The following is a 14,146-nucleotide window of genomic DNA, read 5'->3' as shown; positions in this document are numbered from 1 at the left end:
ACATAGCCACTCAAACGTAGAGTTACACACACACATAGGCTACAAACACACTATAGGATGGCCTACTACTAACCTAGACAAAGAGTCTGTGAATTCCCAATAAACGTCTACATTGTAACACTTCATTCAGGCTATGATTTCTGTATGGAGGACCAGGTTCACGGATTGTCATATTGGGATTAATACCGTTTATCTAAAGTTTGACACCACAATGCATCAAAACATTTCCTAAAAGTGTACTGAATCTGTTCTTGTGACCTAGCATGTGATTTACAGCTTATTTATGCTTATTTACTTTCCTTTCCACGTTTGCATAGAACTGCCTCAGGCCTGGCTGACAATCTCCAGGTGAGAACCTGACAAATAGACCTGGAAATGACATTGTCCAATCAGATTGAGTGACTTGAGTATTTTCATTCTGTGGGGCCCGGCGGTGCACTGACTGGGCGGGTGTGCAGTTGTGTTTCATTCATAGCGAATCAGCGTTTATGTGATCCGCTCTGTCTAGGCTACTGACTTTATAACCAAATCGTGTGGACCCAATTTACTGTGGTCAAAGGGGATGATCGGAGCTGTGAGTACAGCGGCTGTAGCAATGCTGACACTAGCTAAGGGTGTTCGCTCGGAGAGTAGTCCTAGCCTAGCTATGTTGCTATCTCTTCTTACTAAATAATTAGACTATAAGCTGGACTAGCTACTAGCTAATACTCTTTCATGTAAAGTTTAGCTAACTAGGTTGCTACTAATTGTCACAGTCTGTGGGACTGAGCAGGCGACGTGTCAACGATGTTGGCACATGTAGGCTATTTTAAATAAAGTAGAACTAGCTGGCTATATAATGCTTTTGCTATTAGTTTCTAGCTAGCTAACGTTACTAGCACTAGCACCCTACCTTGTAGTGGTTAGCGTACACTGTCACTGGCTCGTCAAGCTAGCTAAGTACATTATGTACACCTAGCTACAAATGTAGCTAGCTCTAGTGAAATGAATGTATACATGTAGCTGTTTTAGTAAGTCCACCATTGTAAACTAATACTGTTACAGTAGTTGCAGTGACTCGTACACCAAGCCAAGACTAGTTTAAGTTGCATAAATTGATTTGTCTTGATTCTAGTGCTATCGACTTGTTACAAGGAAGACTAAAAAGTTAATTGGCGTTAGGCACATTAAATCCCTGTGATCATAGGGCGATTGCGGTCGTGTCTGTGCAATATGGTGCTTATGGAAACTGGGGGGGACAATTTGGAGGGTGTAATTAATGGAGATGCCATCCAACTGCCTCTAACAACATCTCAGTGGCATATTTAGCTAGCTCTTGTGTGACTTGGAACCTTAGCTAGCCAGACCCCGCGTGCACTCATTCACCCGGCTAAACCTGACATTCCCTCTAATGTTGTTGTTCTCGTTTTTATCTCTTTCCTAGCTCGTTCCCTTAAACATGCGCAAGCTTTGAAAGAGACTGAACAGATTGAAAGCGAGTCACCCACCCCCCCAGCACCCACATGTGTATCATCTTTTTCAAGTTTGACCCTCGGCCTGCATCCAAAAATGCATACAGGTAAGCCGCCCACCACCAGTTGTGCATTGGTCTAGAAAACAATCGAGGGGTTTTGACATTGCTATCAAATGTCCCCTATATTTCCATGTCTCTCTGCCATTAACACTTTATGAAATGATTCCATGTATGATGCTGTATAGTGAACACCCGGTCCTCGCGGTCCGCAGAGGCGTCTTTGTGTCGTTCATGGAGAAGAGCAGGGCCACTGTACTTGGAGCAGTCAATGTGACTTACAGTAGAAACTAAAGCTCTTATTATAATCCTCTGAAGAGTTCTCCACCTGGCTTGAGTCCAGCTTTTCTCCTTTGGGAGATTTTCTTAGTCGAGCATATCCCCAAAAGATAGACTTCCACTCAACTATGAGTAAACTCCAAAAGAATTACAAAAATGTTTGTGCAATATCATGTCTTGGGTAACAGGTTGTTCATATTTGAAAAACAATTGCAAAAGGAATGTTTGCCTACAAACTACTTTTACCAGTTTGACTAACATGTTTTGACAAAACATGTTGCCCATTGTTAGTTTTTTTTTTTTTTAAGTTGGCTTTTTGACAGCTTTTACCTTTTTGACATCGCACTGAACAACTACGATCTCAAACGCTGTCTTTGCTATAATGATGAAGCATTAGCTCGTGCTTTGTTTTCTGGGACAGTGCATTGACTCTGAGGCCAACACGTCATCCTAAGCAACTGCAGCGTTAGCCCCCGCTTCACAAAGGCCCACCCCCATTAGGCCAATTTGTTGTATTTGTTCTTATCAGTGTCCACATCCTTTCAACAAGATTAATGGGGGGCGGATGCTGCCGTGAAGCCCAGAAGAAAGATGCAATTATTGCAGAGGTCATTAAAGTTGTGACCTCATTTCTCTCCTGCCACTTTGCTCTGAATTAATCTCTCTATGGAGCTTTTGACATATGATGGATAGGTGGATACGGTTACAGAACAAAACAGGTACACAAATATTCAAATATGGTTAAATATTAAGTCAAGTAATACCGTTTGCAAGGGGGAAAGTAATTTTTATAATAATAAGTAAATACAAAGGTAAGGACCAGTTTCACAACATGCCAGACAGCCTATGTCATTTATCATGTGTGCAGGTATATTCAAGTGGTATGGCAGTCCAATGTGGTAACTGTGGATTTGTATATACCGTTATATACAGAGTCAGGTGGGAATTGGGCTAGTAATCTGAAGGTTGCCAGTTAGATTCCCGGCCGTGCAAAATGACGTTGTGTCCTTGGGCAAGGCACTTCACCCTACTTGCTTCGGGGGAATGTCCCTGTACTTACTGTAAGTCGCTCTGGATAAGAGCGTCTGCTAAATATAAATGTATTTTTGTTGTTGTTGCTTAGTTAGTGAACGTTTCTTAATGCTCAAAGGACAACATGTCAAGAAAAAACACCCGTTAAGCCTTGTTACCTCTGTGATGTTTTGCCCTGCAGGCTAGAATACCACAAACTACTTGAAATAATAAATAAAATACAAAACACTCATTTGCTGTCTAAGCAGTCACGTACGTCAGCTAAAAATCTGTGCGTGTGCATGTCCACACTTTTTGTGTAGCCTGCATTCGTAGACTGCTTGGAGGGATTCATGGACAGTAACCCAAAGTCTCTAAGTCATGCAATGTTGGCTTGCTAAATAAGTGACAGTTCTGCGGAGTCGGTAAAAGTCTCCAAAGATTAATGTCAAATGCTCCATTAGGAACAGCCGTGAGAAAGTTTATTGTAAAGAGGGACACATTAGGCCCAGGTGTCGCTGAATAACAGGCCTGAGTAAGAGGAATGGCATTGGCTTAGTAAGAATGACTTTTAGCATTGAACTGTAAAGAAGCTGTAATGCTTGAGTCATTAGGCTTCACTCAACTGCCAGGAACATAAAGTCTGTTTTGTAGCCACATTGATTTGGCACTGGATAATGCAGCACCTTTGGGTCTAGACAAGTATTGAGGGTTTATTTCAAGGCTAGGATGACACCTCTGTTGTACTAGTGACCTTTTGTATCTGTCAGAACGCGTAGTCTTTGGCTGGGCCTCAGTGTCTGTGTACGCTACCCTTCTCCGATATTAGATAAAAAAAAAAAAAGACTTCAATTTCTAGAGCGTTTCTATTCTTCCTTAGACTATTGAGCATCATCAGTGGGTCCTCCCTTATCTCTTCCGTGTCGATCCTGTCACATGTCCCCTGCAGCGTCAGTGCAGCCTGGGCGATAGGGAACACAATGACTACTCAAGCCCGTCTTCTGGTGCCCCGGCGCCTCACACGCTGAAAATCCATCCTTCCCGACTCATCGCCATAACGATCTGGAGAGCAGGATGACTGGTCGGACGAGGGTGGGAGAGAGAGGGTTGTGTAGAGCAGTGGTTCTCAACCCTGGTCCTCTTTACTTTACTCCCCTTTACTGCATGTTTTAGCTGTTTCCCTGCTCCAACACACCTGATTCAAATGAATGGGTTGTTATCTAGTTATGCAGAAGCCTGCTAATGACCATTCATTTGAATCAGGTGTGTTGGAGCAGGGAAACAGCTAAAACATGCAGTAAAGGGGTACTCGAGGACCAGGGTTGAGAACCACTGGTGAGTAGAGGACTGGGGATGTTGGATGCAGATGAGGTGCCGGGCGTTCTTGCTCCCCCTGGTGTCACAAATGAATAATACAGGTCCGCCTCCGTTGGTGGAGTCGGGTTGTTTAGCCCGAAAACGATCCACGTCTCTGCGAACACGCACGGTTCTGACCCTCTTGTATTTGTTCCCGTCTTTCCCTCCCGTATCCCAGGCTGATTCTGGCTGCCAACAGAGATGAGTTCTACAACAGGCCGTCGAAAGCTGCCGATTTTTGGCCAAACAACGGCGATATTCTCAGTGGTGAGTGCACACTTGTAAAGGGAGGCAGAGGGGAGCAGGAGGACTGAGGGGCCTGCAGGATCCGCAGAGGGAGTGGATCTCCTCGGGTATCGCCCTCGCTGGGAGCCTTTATGTTCAGCACAGCACAGCCTAGCCGGTGGGCATTCATGAGGTGGATATTGGTTTCCATGTCAACAGACCATTTCAAGAGGAACTAAGTACTCCTTGTTGTCGTCGTCGTCCCCTCTTTCGCGAGACATACCATTATTTATTAAAACTGTGGCCGTGTACGGATACAGAAATAAATGCATGTTCTTGAGTTGCGTGGTATTGAAACGAAATTGGGTGTAAAAGGTGAAGAGGTTGGTTTACTATCAAGAGCGTTGGCTTTCCACTCAAGAAGTGGAGTCAGGTGGGCTGAGCGGTTAGGGAAGCGGGCTAGTATCAGAAGGTTGCTGATTCGATTCCCGGCTGTGAAAAACGACGTTGTGTCCTTGGGCAAGGCACTTCACCCTACTTGCCTCGGGGGAATGTCCCTGTACTTACTGTAAGTCGCTCTGGATAAGAGCGTCTGCTAAATGTAAGGAGGATTCACCCCTTTGACTTTGCCCATATGAAAAGTAGACAGTTCGTTGCGGGTATGATGATATAAGACACTTGTTTTCGAGGTAAATTCACAAACGAGTTCATCCTTCTGTCTAGTTGACATAGGTGGGTGGTAAGCCCATTGGACTTCCAACAGGTCAGTCTTAAATGGTCTACCGAGTCAGTAAACATGCAGGCCTTTTTGGAAGGCAGTTCAGTCCAGCTTTGATATTCACTGATTTGTCAGCGTCAATTGGCCACTTGGTTCAATAGACTTCGCCTCCACTCAGTCACTCAACGACACACTTTCGCAGTAAACTAGGTTTAAGTGACTGATCTTTTCCGGTCCCATAGACAATATGGACCGGGCAGGAAATCAATCACCCCTTTTTTTCTGCACAGAGAACACACAGATGCCCTCGGTTGTCCATCTGTTCCCCCTCCCACACACACACACACACACACACATTACCCCATATCTAATCGTAGGGTCAGACTGGAGCAGCAGGGATGTAATTGATGGCTGCATTTATGTGTTGTGGCAGTAATGAGTGATGGTTGCTGTTGCTGGGGGGGGGGGGGGGGGGGTGACAGGGTCCTGATGCCAAGCAATGGGAAAGTATTGTGGAGGGAGAAAAGGGTGAGGAAGCCATTTCCCCCCCCGTGGAGATGTCTTCCTCTCTCCTCTAGAGGATTAGACAGGCTGGGCCTGGCCCTTTGGCTGAGCTGTCTGAAGTAGGGCCCACAGGCTGCACATCGATCTGGTTGAAGTGTAGTCTTGCAGCCCCTGGAGATCCTTCATACAGCTGTCCCTGTCTTTACACACTTCGTACTGTAGTGAGAGGTGTGTTTCAGAACAAATGTTACCAGTTTGAATTCTCAGATGAATCATTGAATGCATGTTTGGCCTTTCTCGTAACCTCAACGTGAACCTGGTGGGAATTCTGGTGGTGGGAGGGGGGGAGGGTAGTTATATGTATGGGTATGGGTATAGCTCAGTGGTAGAGCATTAGACTGCATGACAAGATGTCGCTTTGGATTAAAGTGCTTGATAAACGGCCACAAATTCCCATGTTGTCGGGTCTCCATGTGACGCGTGTTTTCCGTGCTTGTTTCCAGGGCTGGACCTGGAGGAGGGAAAGGAAGGTGGGTCATGGCTCGGGATCAACAAGAGGGGCAAGCTCGCTGCGCTGACCAACTACCTGGAGGGACGACCTAACCCCGAGGCCCAGGGCCGAGGTCTGATCCCACACACACACACACACACACACGTGCACAAATCTCCCTCATCTATGTCGCTATAGATAAAAGCGATTGCTAAATGAATACATTACATTATTATGAAATGGCCTGAAACAGCTGGCCAATAGTCCCCAATTCCCGAGAGCCACATTAAAGAAGTGTGTGTTTGTCTCTACCATACTTGTTTCTGCCCAGCTGTCCCGTGCAGATGCTTGGAGACTAGAGGGAAACACTTCTGGCTGGAGTAGCTGGAGTTCTCTTTTGTTTTGTTATGACAACTTAATCCCAGGTGTTTACCTGGCACACTTTGCTGTTGTTACATCAACGCAGGTCACTCTCCAGACACCAGCTCGCGACTCAAACTGGAACATCTCACATCTTCAGCTAAACCCTCTCGCATCTCTCGCTCAAATATCTCACTTGTCAGCACGGGAAGAAGTGTAATATTGTAATAGGCCTCCCTTTTGAAGAGCTTCACCAGAAGTCGTTGTCTTTAATTCTGCAGCAGGCAGATAAACGTTGTGTCCTGTTTTTACTACTCTTTCTGGGGGGGGGGCGGGGGGCCACTTTGTTTTCATTTGACTGTGGATCAAAACCACTCAATGTTCCGTCTGGGCGAAAACACGCAACCGCAAAGCGGGAGCTGGTGTCCAAAAACGACATGGCTCCACTGCTTTCTCTAAAACCCCTCCACATAGCTGGTTTCCATTTCCGAAGTCGGCAATGTCAAAGTTACCAAGAAGTTGACGCTACGTGTCGGTGTTCCCTCCAGGGTTTCTCGTCCCAAACTTCCTGACGGACCACCAGGACAGCTACTCCTACCTGAAGAAGGTCTCCACGGAGGGACACCTGTACAACGGCTTCAACCTCCTCACTGCTGAGTTCAGGTGGGCGAAGGGGGGGAGGGACTGGGAGGGAGGGGGGGGGAGGGACTGGGAGGGGGGGAGGGACTGGGAGGGAGGGGGGGAGGGACTGGTAGAGAGGGGGGGAGGGACTGGGAGAGAGGGGGGGAGGGACTGGGAGGGAGGGGGGGAGGGACTGGGATGGAGGGGGGGAGGGACTGGGAGGGGGGGTGGGACTTGGAGGGGGGGAGGGACTGGGAGGGAGGGGGGGGAGGGACTGGGAGAGAGGGGGGGAGGGACTGGGAGAGAGGGGGGGAGGGACTGGGAGAGAGGGGGGGAGGGACTGGGATGGAGGGGGGGAGGGGGGGAGGACAGGCCAGGCTTCATTGACTGGATGCCAACCCTTTTTATTAGGGACTTTCCTGGGCACTGTTGCAAAGACGCCTTTTCTGTATGCTATTTTTCCTCTGTGTGTATGCGTGTAGATCAGGATTGTAGCAGTAGTATGATCAGGGAGATGGCATGCAGTGCTCAGCGGTAAGGAGTGAGAGAGAAGGGTTCAGCCCCTCCCCTCTGGGAACATCAAGTCCACAGAGCCTCTCTCGCTCTCGTTCTGAGTTTGTTGCATCACATGTTATTCCATCTTTGCCTTAATCTGCGTTTACAGATTCAATGTTGATCTGCACTGAAATCATTCCTGTATGTTTTGCGATTACATTTATTTCTTTCCTCTCTCTCTCTTTCCCACTCCCCCAGTATCTCTCTGGTCGGTGTCATCTCTATTTCTCTGTGTCATCTCTGTCCATGTGACTTCCCTCTGTCTGTGTGGTTAGTCTCCTTTCCACCAGCCTAACAAGGAGAACCATGTCCAGAACGAACCTCCAGGCTCAGAGAGCACCTGGTCATTATTATTTTCCCGGCTCTTTTATAAGGAGTTGCCATGGAAATCCATGGTGTTACACGCTTTTAGTGATGCTATCTTTTTCTGCCCATCTCCAGTGGATAGGGATGGCTAGCATGTGATGTCTTCATGATGCACAGGGAAATAGCGGGCTTGGCACATCGTGCTGTAGTAACCCACTGTTGGTATGGCAACAGGTCTCTAGGTAATATTGATTTGGTCTGATTCTTTTCCCAGTGGCAGTGAGAGGAAGGGGGTTGTCTTCTTGTGTGAGCTGGAGACGTCTTGTTCCAAACATCTTGGTAACATGGCCCCAGGCAGGAACAGCACTGTTAGCGAGCACTTCTATTTTAAAACCCCGTCCGTCACCGCAGCTCATACACAAAGACAAAACGTGTGCATGCACGCACACACCTGTAAACGGCAGGTTTTTATTTGTACAGCAGGAGATCTCTGCACGCCACAGTGTTGACCAAAAAACCAAAACAATCTGTAAATGCAAATTACTTTAACAGCACAAAATGGGCATGTTCACAGCAACTGTTGCCCCCGCCGCCACCGCCACAAGATGCCTGGAACAACAGGAGTCCAGTGTCACATGTTCATGACAAAGAGAACCAATATCTGTCTATTTGTTGACATATGCTGTGGCGAGCTACCGTCATCTGTTAGCAAGATCTCTGCACTCGCCATTTTCCCCATCTTTCTATGGGCCTGTGTTTACCACGAGAACACACATGCTGATAAGCAGAAGTAACGCATCATATCTGCAGTAGACGAGAGATGAGAGTGGGAGAGACGACGGCTGAGCTTGCCGTGCATTTGTTTCGCCTTTTGATAAAATAAAATAAACGTCATTACAGGGCGGGTTCGTTTCTCTCCCCTGTATGCACACCAAGGCGAGCGACGCGCGCCCCAGACAACCCGGAGGAAATGCGTTTGGGCTTCTCTTCTCTCCGAATCAATAGCCCTGTCTCGTCGACGAGACAAGCTCTACATTACAATTAGAGGGTTTCTCATCCGTCGCTAACCAGCGATATGATTTATGACAGGCCCGCACCCGCGACGCCAGACACGGAACCCAGATGTAGCGGCCTTTTTAAACATTCTCTGTGTTCCCCGTGTTCAACAATGCATGTTCAGACTATGTGGGGTGCAGTCCCGCTAAAAGGATGAACTTTCATACGCCGCGCTGGGCCGGCGTTAAAATGTTCATATCGGCTTTTGCGTTATTTATATTAGCCTCCCCTTGATCAATAATCCATAGTCTGGGAGATGGATATTGCTTGAGGGAAAATCAGGAAATGGCCCTGCGTTCACGTGTATCAGTATGGCCACCGCATCTCTCATGTTGGAACGAATGAAGACGTATTGAAACCTCCTCTTGAATGACATCATTGAGCAGGGGTGTTCAATCCTGGTCCGCTGTCCTGTGTGTTTTTAGATGTTTCCTTGCTCCAACGCACCTGATTCAAATGAAATGGGTTAAGAAGCTATGGAAGCCTGATAACGACCCTTCATTAGAATCAGGTGCGCCGGAGCAGGGAAACATCTCAAACGTGCAGGATAGTGGAACCCGAGGACCTGGATTGAACATTCCTGTCAGAATCACAATTTGGTTTTATTAAACACCGAATTTACTGTGGCCGGAAGGCGCAAACAATAAGCATATACGGATCTTAAATCAAGAAGTGGAAGCCTGTGGGCCTAAGTATGCTGGACTTGATCTGCACTCTGATTGCTTTCCTCTGATTCTGCATGCTGGGGGTGCTAATGTGCTAGTGTGTGTGTGAGTACACATTAATGCGTCAAGTTTACTCAAGTGAATTGTTGACATGGCCTGACGCCATGCTGAGGCTGTTGGCAGCCTCGCGTGTTCAGACGTGGGGACCTTTTCGGTTGCCTGGCAGTGTTGGGTCCCCTGGTTGTACAGGCTATCCGGCTTCGGGCAGCCATGCCGTGGCAGTAACTTCAGCCTCAAGCAGAGTAAGCTGCTGTTCCTTTACGGATCATGGCTGCGTTCATAACATGAATATAGATCGGCACGTCAGTGTTGTCCATGAGCAAATCCAGATGTAGCACAAAAAATGGGCTTTAAAATGTGTTTTTGTAGTCTTTCATCTTTCTGGGGGGGGGGGGGGATCTTTTCTATTGGGATTCATATTGCGGGCGAGTTATTCAGCTGTGCTAGTCTTATAACTCATGTTGAAATGCATGGAGCATGGAGTGTTTACAGGAAGACCCCCCCCCCACACACACACACACCCTGTGGAGAGGAATCCTCTGCCAGCTACTACACTGCAGCTGGGAGGATGAACACAGCTTCTAACAGAGCTGCAGGAGGATAGACTGCGGAGCCTGTTCATTTACAACATCTCCCATCGATGTGCTAGCGATGATGGGCCAGATCTTCAAAGTCTTTTCTTCCCTTTAATCAGACCATTTCTTCCTGTCGCCTCTGCCCAGTGGCTCTACCCCCTGCCGTGTCCTCGTCTCCCTCCAAATCGACCACCAAAGATGGGTTTTCCTTTTTAATATTCCCGCCACAGCTTTTGGATCTTAGAAACTGCTCCTGCCCTCCCTCGTTCCCTTCCATCTGCTCTCCAGCACCAGGGTGGCGGCGTGCTTCCCACGTCTCACCGCAGGGCGCCCTGTCAATCAAGCGCAGGGCCTCAATCAGTCTAAACTGTGTTTTACTCCTCGTGTCTGGCTCGAGCAGAGTAGTAAATGGGAAAGGGTAATGTACTCATCCCCATCCAGCCCACAGCATCATCCTCATCCAGCCCCACAGTATCATCCTCATCCAGCCCCACAGCATCATCCCCATCCAGCCCCACAGCATCATCCTCATCCAGCCCCACAGTATCATCCTCATCCAGCCCCACAGCATCATCCTCATCCAGCCCCACAGCATCATCCTCATCCAGCCCCACAGCATCATCCCCATCCAGCCCACAGCATCATCCTCATCCAGCCCACAGCATCATCCTCATCCAGCCCACAGCATCATCCTCATCCAGCCCCACAGCATCATCCTCATCCAGCCCAAAGCATCATCCAGCCCCACAGCATCATCCTCATCCAGCCCAAAGCATCATCCCCATCCAGCCCACAGCATCATCCTCATCCAGCCCACAGCATCATCCTCATCCTGACTGCGTAGGCTTTCTGCTGGTTTGCACAGATCCTTCAAAGGGGGTGATTTTATGTGTGGATTGCTAATGCAGATGTATCCAGAGCTGTTTTAAAAGGGATGGTTGCCTAGCTACAATTTGTGACCTTTTGCCTGTGAATGATATTAAGGTCCTCTGGTTTGTTGTGCAGATGATTTTCAACGTGGCTTTTTCTTTTGGACCCCACAGCTTTTCAGTAGCACTTTGCAGTTGTCTTTTGCGATTCCGGAAAGAACATAGATCATGTGAGGGATCCTATGTACAGGAACAGTTATTTACTTAGTGTTATTCAGCATTAGGGCATAAACTTCAACTAGCAACGGTTGGACCAGCCTGACTCGCATCAGATTCATTTGATTGTACTCCCCTGTCCTTAATCACGTTTCATCTCTCACCTGACAAACCATCTCCCGCCAGCTTCCCGGCAATTGTATTTTGGGGAAAAGTATCAGCTCGTAAACTTTTCAACCAAGCAACTCTTGCGCAGCCGTGTGCCAGGCTGTAGGTGAGCTGTTGATGCAGTGTTGCACCAGTCGGATGATTGACACCCTCCCCCGCCATCACTTAAGAACAGGGATTCATTCTCTTTCAGAGCCCGTTGTTCTTTATTATTCACTTTGTTGTCCTGAAGCAGTAGATCTTTTCTTGGATGTCAGACAGCCACTCACACGATGAGGCGTTTCGTTTCAGGTGAATATTTTTTAGGATACGCAACACCTTAGGTAAGCTTGTCCGTCCCCACCCATGAACTCCCCCTGAGGATAAGTATCTATTGTCACTATTAACAAAAGTTTGGATTTTATTTGGCATTTAAATTGCCATAAATTCAATGGTGTGTTTAATCGCTATTTGATGGGCTGTGGAGGAAATTATAATTGTAAAGGAAAAAATGGAATCGAATGTGCTCTACGTCTCTTTAATAATGACATCATGGTTGACCAAGAATGGCCTTTCCAATTAGACACAGAACTTAATGGGTCATAAGGAGACATCTCATTTTCTCTCTCATTGTGTCCGACACAGGGCCAAAGACGACACCATGTGTTACTATGGAAACAGAGGCAGTGCTGAGCCCATCCGTCTAAAAGCAGGTCTGGTTTTCAACACGCGGTTTCTGTCAGAAACAAAATCTATCCGTCTATTCAGTTACGTGAATCTATATAATGTTGATGCTCATGTGTATCCTGCATCTGATTCGCAATGTTCTTTCCATCTTTCCTGTGTGTGTGTGTGTGTGTGTGTGTGTGTCTCTGCTCCAGCAGGAATCTATGGGCTGAGTAACTCCCTCCTTGAGACTCCGTGGAACAAGCTGCAGCAGGGCAAGCGCCACTTCACCAGCGTGGTCGACCAGGGCCTGCCCTGCGACGGCCTGGTGCAGGAGCTCATCAAGCTCCTCAACAACGAGGAGATGTGAGTGGCTCGCTCGGTTTAACGGGAAACCCCCCTCAACCGACACGCTCGTTAGCCCCCCCCCAGGAAGAGACCAGGGGGAAAGGGATCTGATTGACTTGGTCGGACCAACCGTAGAGGCTACCAGATGCACAATATCCATTTACATTTAGTCATCTAGCAGACGCTCTTATCCAGAGCGACTTACAGTAAGTACAGGGACATTCCCCCCGAGGCAAGTAGGGTGAAGTGCCTTTCCCAAGGACACAACGTCATTTGGCACAGCCGGCATACGAACCAGCAACCTTCGGATTACTAGCCCAATTCCCTAACCGCTCAGCCACCTGACTCCCATTACTTTAGTTGTGGTTGTTGACTTGGTGGGTGGGTGTCTTCCACAGGAACAGCCCTGACCCGGCGCAGGAGAGCCAGGGGGAAGGCTACAGCGGGCGCATGCTCCAAGCCCTGTCTGCCGTGTGTGTGCGCTCGCCCTCTTACGGAACAAGGTCAGAGTCCTCCTCCACAATCCAGTTAGCTTGGCCCCATTTCCACGGCTGGCCCCGACTTCCAGGCTAACCACCCCCTGGGTGTCAGATCGCACAGCCTCTGGTGAACATGAGCTTAGCGTGCAACGACCCTGCCTCCGCCTGATTGGACAGCCGTCCTCTGCATCACCAATGGGGACGCTCCACGAGCCTATGATGCTTCTCCTTATACGTTTTGTCTTGTTTTTGTCTGTCTGCACCAGGGCCAATACCATCATCCTTGTGGATGCAGCCGGGAATGTGACCTTCACCGAGCGCACCATGTTAAACTGTGACGTCAGCCAATGGAGTACAAACACTTTCCAGTTCAAACTCCAGGAGGACTGAAGACCGCCGGGGGAAGCCTACTCTGTGCCTTTCTTCATCCGATCGCTTTCCTCCTTCCAGTCAGCCATACTCCCTCGACAATGACAACAATTTTGTTTTCTATTGGAACCGACGTAGGTGTGAGTGGTGTTTTTAATTAGCACACCTTTTTATTGGAAAGAGATTAATTGCACTTTTTAATATGTTTTGGGAGTTATTTTCGCTTGAACATATGGCAAGTGTGAAGTGACTATTACATTGAGTTGTTTTTCCTTGATTATAGACTCATGGTCTGAGAGCTATTGTTTAATTTATAATAAGGACTTGATGTTATTTTGATGTGTGTGCATTAAAATGTTTATTGCCAAAGAACAGCCTTTTGACAGAACAATGGTACGTTAAGCTATCACCATCTAATCTAAAATGATATCCTGATTGTTTTCTTTTTTCTTTTCCTGCCTTTTGTATTGCTTTAGGTGAGTGTTTTGACTTGCTGGAAATTAGATCCTGCACACCATTTACCCCAGTGTTCAATCTAATCTTTGCAATGAGCCATCCGAATCCCTCTTTTGAATGAATGACTCTTTTAGATGTATGATTCAACGATGATTCTACTTCCTGAGTGTTCTTATTGGCTCAGGTTTACATGAATCTGTCACAGTTTTCTTGATTTCACTCGTGAATAAAGTATTTTAATCAATGTATGTGACTGAGTACTGACAGTAAAAATTGTATACTTTAAGCCTCTACCGGCTGTCTGG

The 14,146-nt window shown here is 47.5% G+C and overlaps 1 protein-coding gene across 4 annotated transcripts; it reads left to right on the top strand.

Moving 5' to 3' along the window:
* The first annotated feature begins 442 nt into the window (after nucleotides 1-442).
* Nucleotides 443-14,087, top strand: tango2 (transport and golgi organization 2 homolog (Drosophila)). 4 transcript variants are annotated; one of them, XM_067228334.1, is made up of 9 exons: nucleotides 443-574; nucleotides 1,424-1,558; nucleotides 4,335-4,423; nucleotides 6,107-6,226; nucleotides 7,002-7,116; nucleotides 12,169-12,236; nucleotides 12,408-12,555; nucleotides 12,936-13,040; nucleotides 13,283-14,087. In XM_067228334.1, the coding sequence occupies exons 2-9, from the start codon at nucleotides 1,503-1,505 to the stop codon at nucleotides 13,404-13,406; spliced, it is 825 nt and encodes a 274-aa protein (XP_067084435.1). In that variant the 5' UTR covers nucleotides 443-574; nucleotides 1,424-1,502; the 3' UTR covers nucleotides 13,407-14,087. The 4 variants fall into 4 exon arrangements, with proteins under 4 accessions (XP_067084435.1, XP_067084434.1, XP_067084432.1 ...); XM_067228333.1 differs by having other exon boundaries at nucleotides 12,405-12,555; XM_067228331.1 differs by lacking the exons at nucleotides 443-574; nucleotides 4,335-4,423 and adding an exon at nucleotides 659-1,010 and having other exon boundaries at nucleotides 12,405-12,555.
* The last annotated feature ends 59 nt before the right edge of the window (nucleotides 14,088-14,146 follow it).

Source organism: Osmerus mordax, chromosome 24, assembly GCF_038355195.1.
Source record: "Osmerus mordax isolate fOsmMor3 chromosome 24, fOsmMor3.pri, whole genome shotgun sequence".
In the NCBI taxonomy this organism is placed as follows: Eukaryota; Metazoa; Chordata; class Actinopteri; order Osmeriformes; family Osmeridae; genus Osmerus; species Osmerus mordax.
The sequence above is the reverse complement of the archived record's forward strand: the minus strand, read 5'-3'. Positions and strand labels throughout refer to the sequence as shown.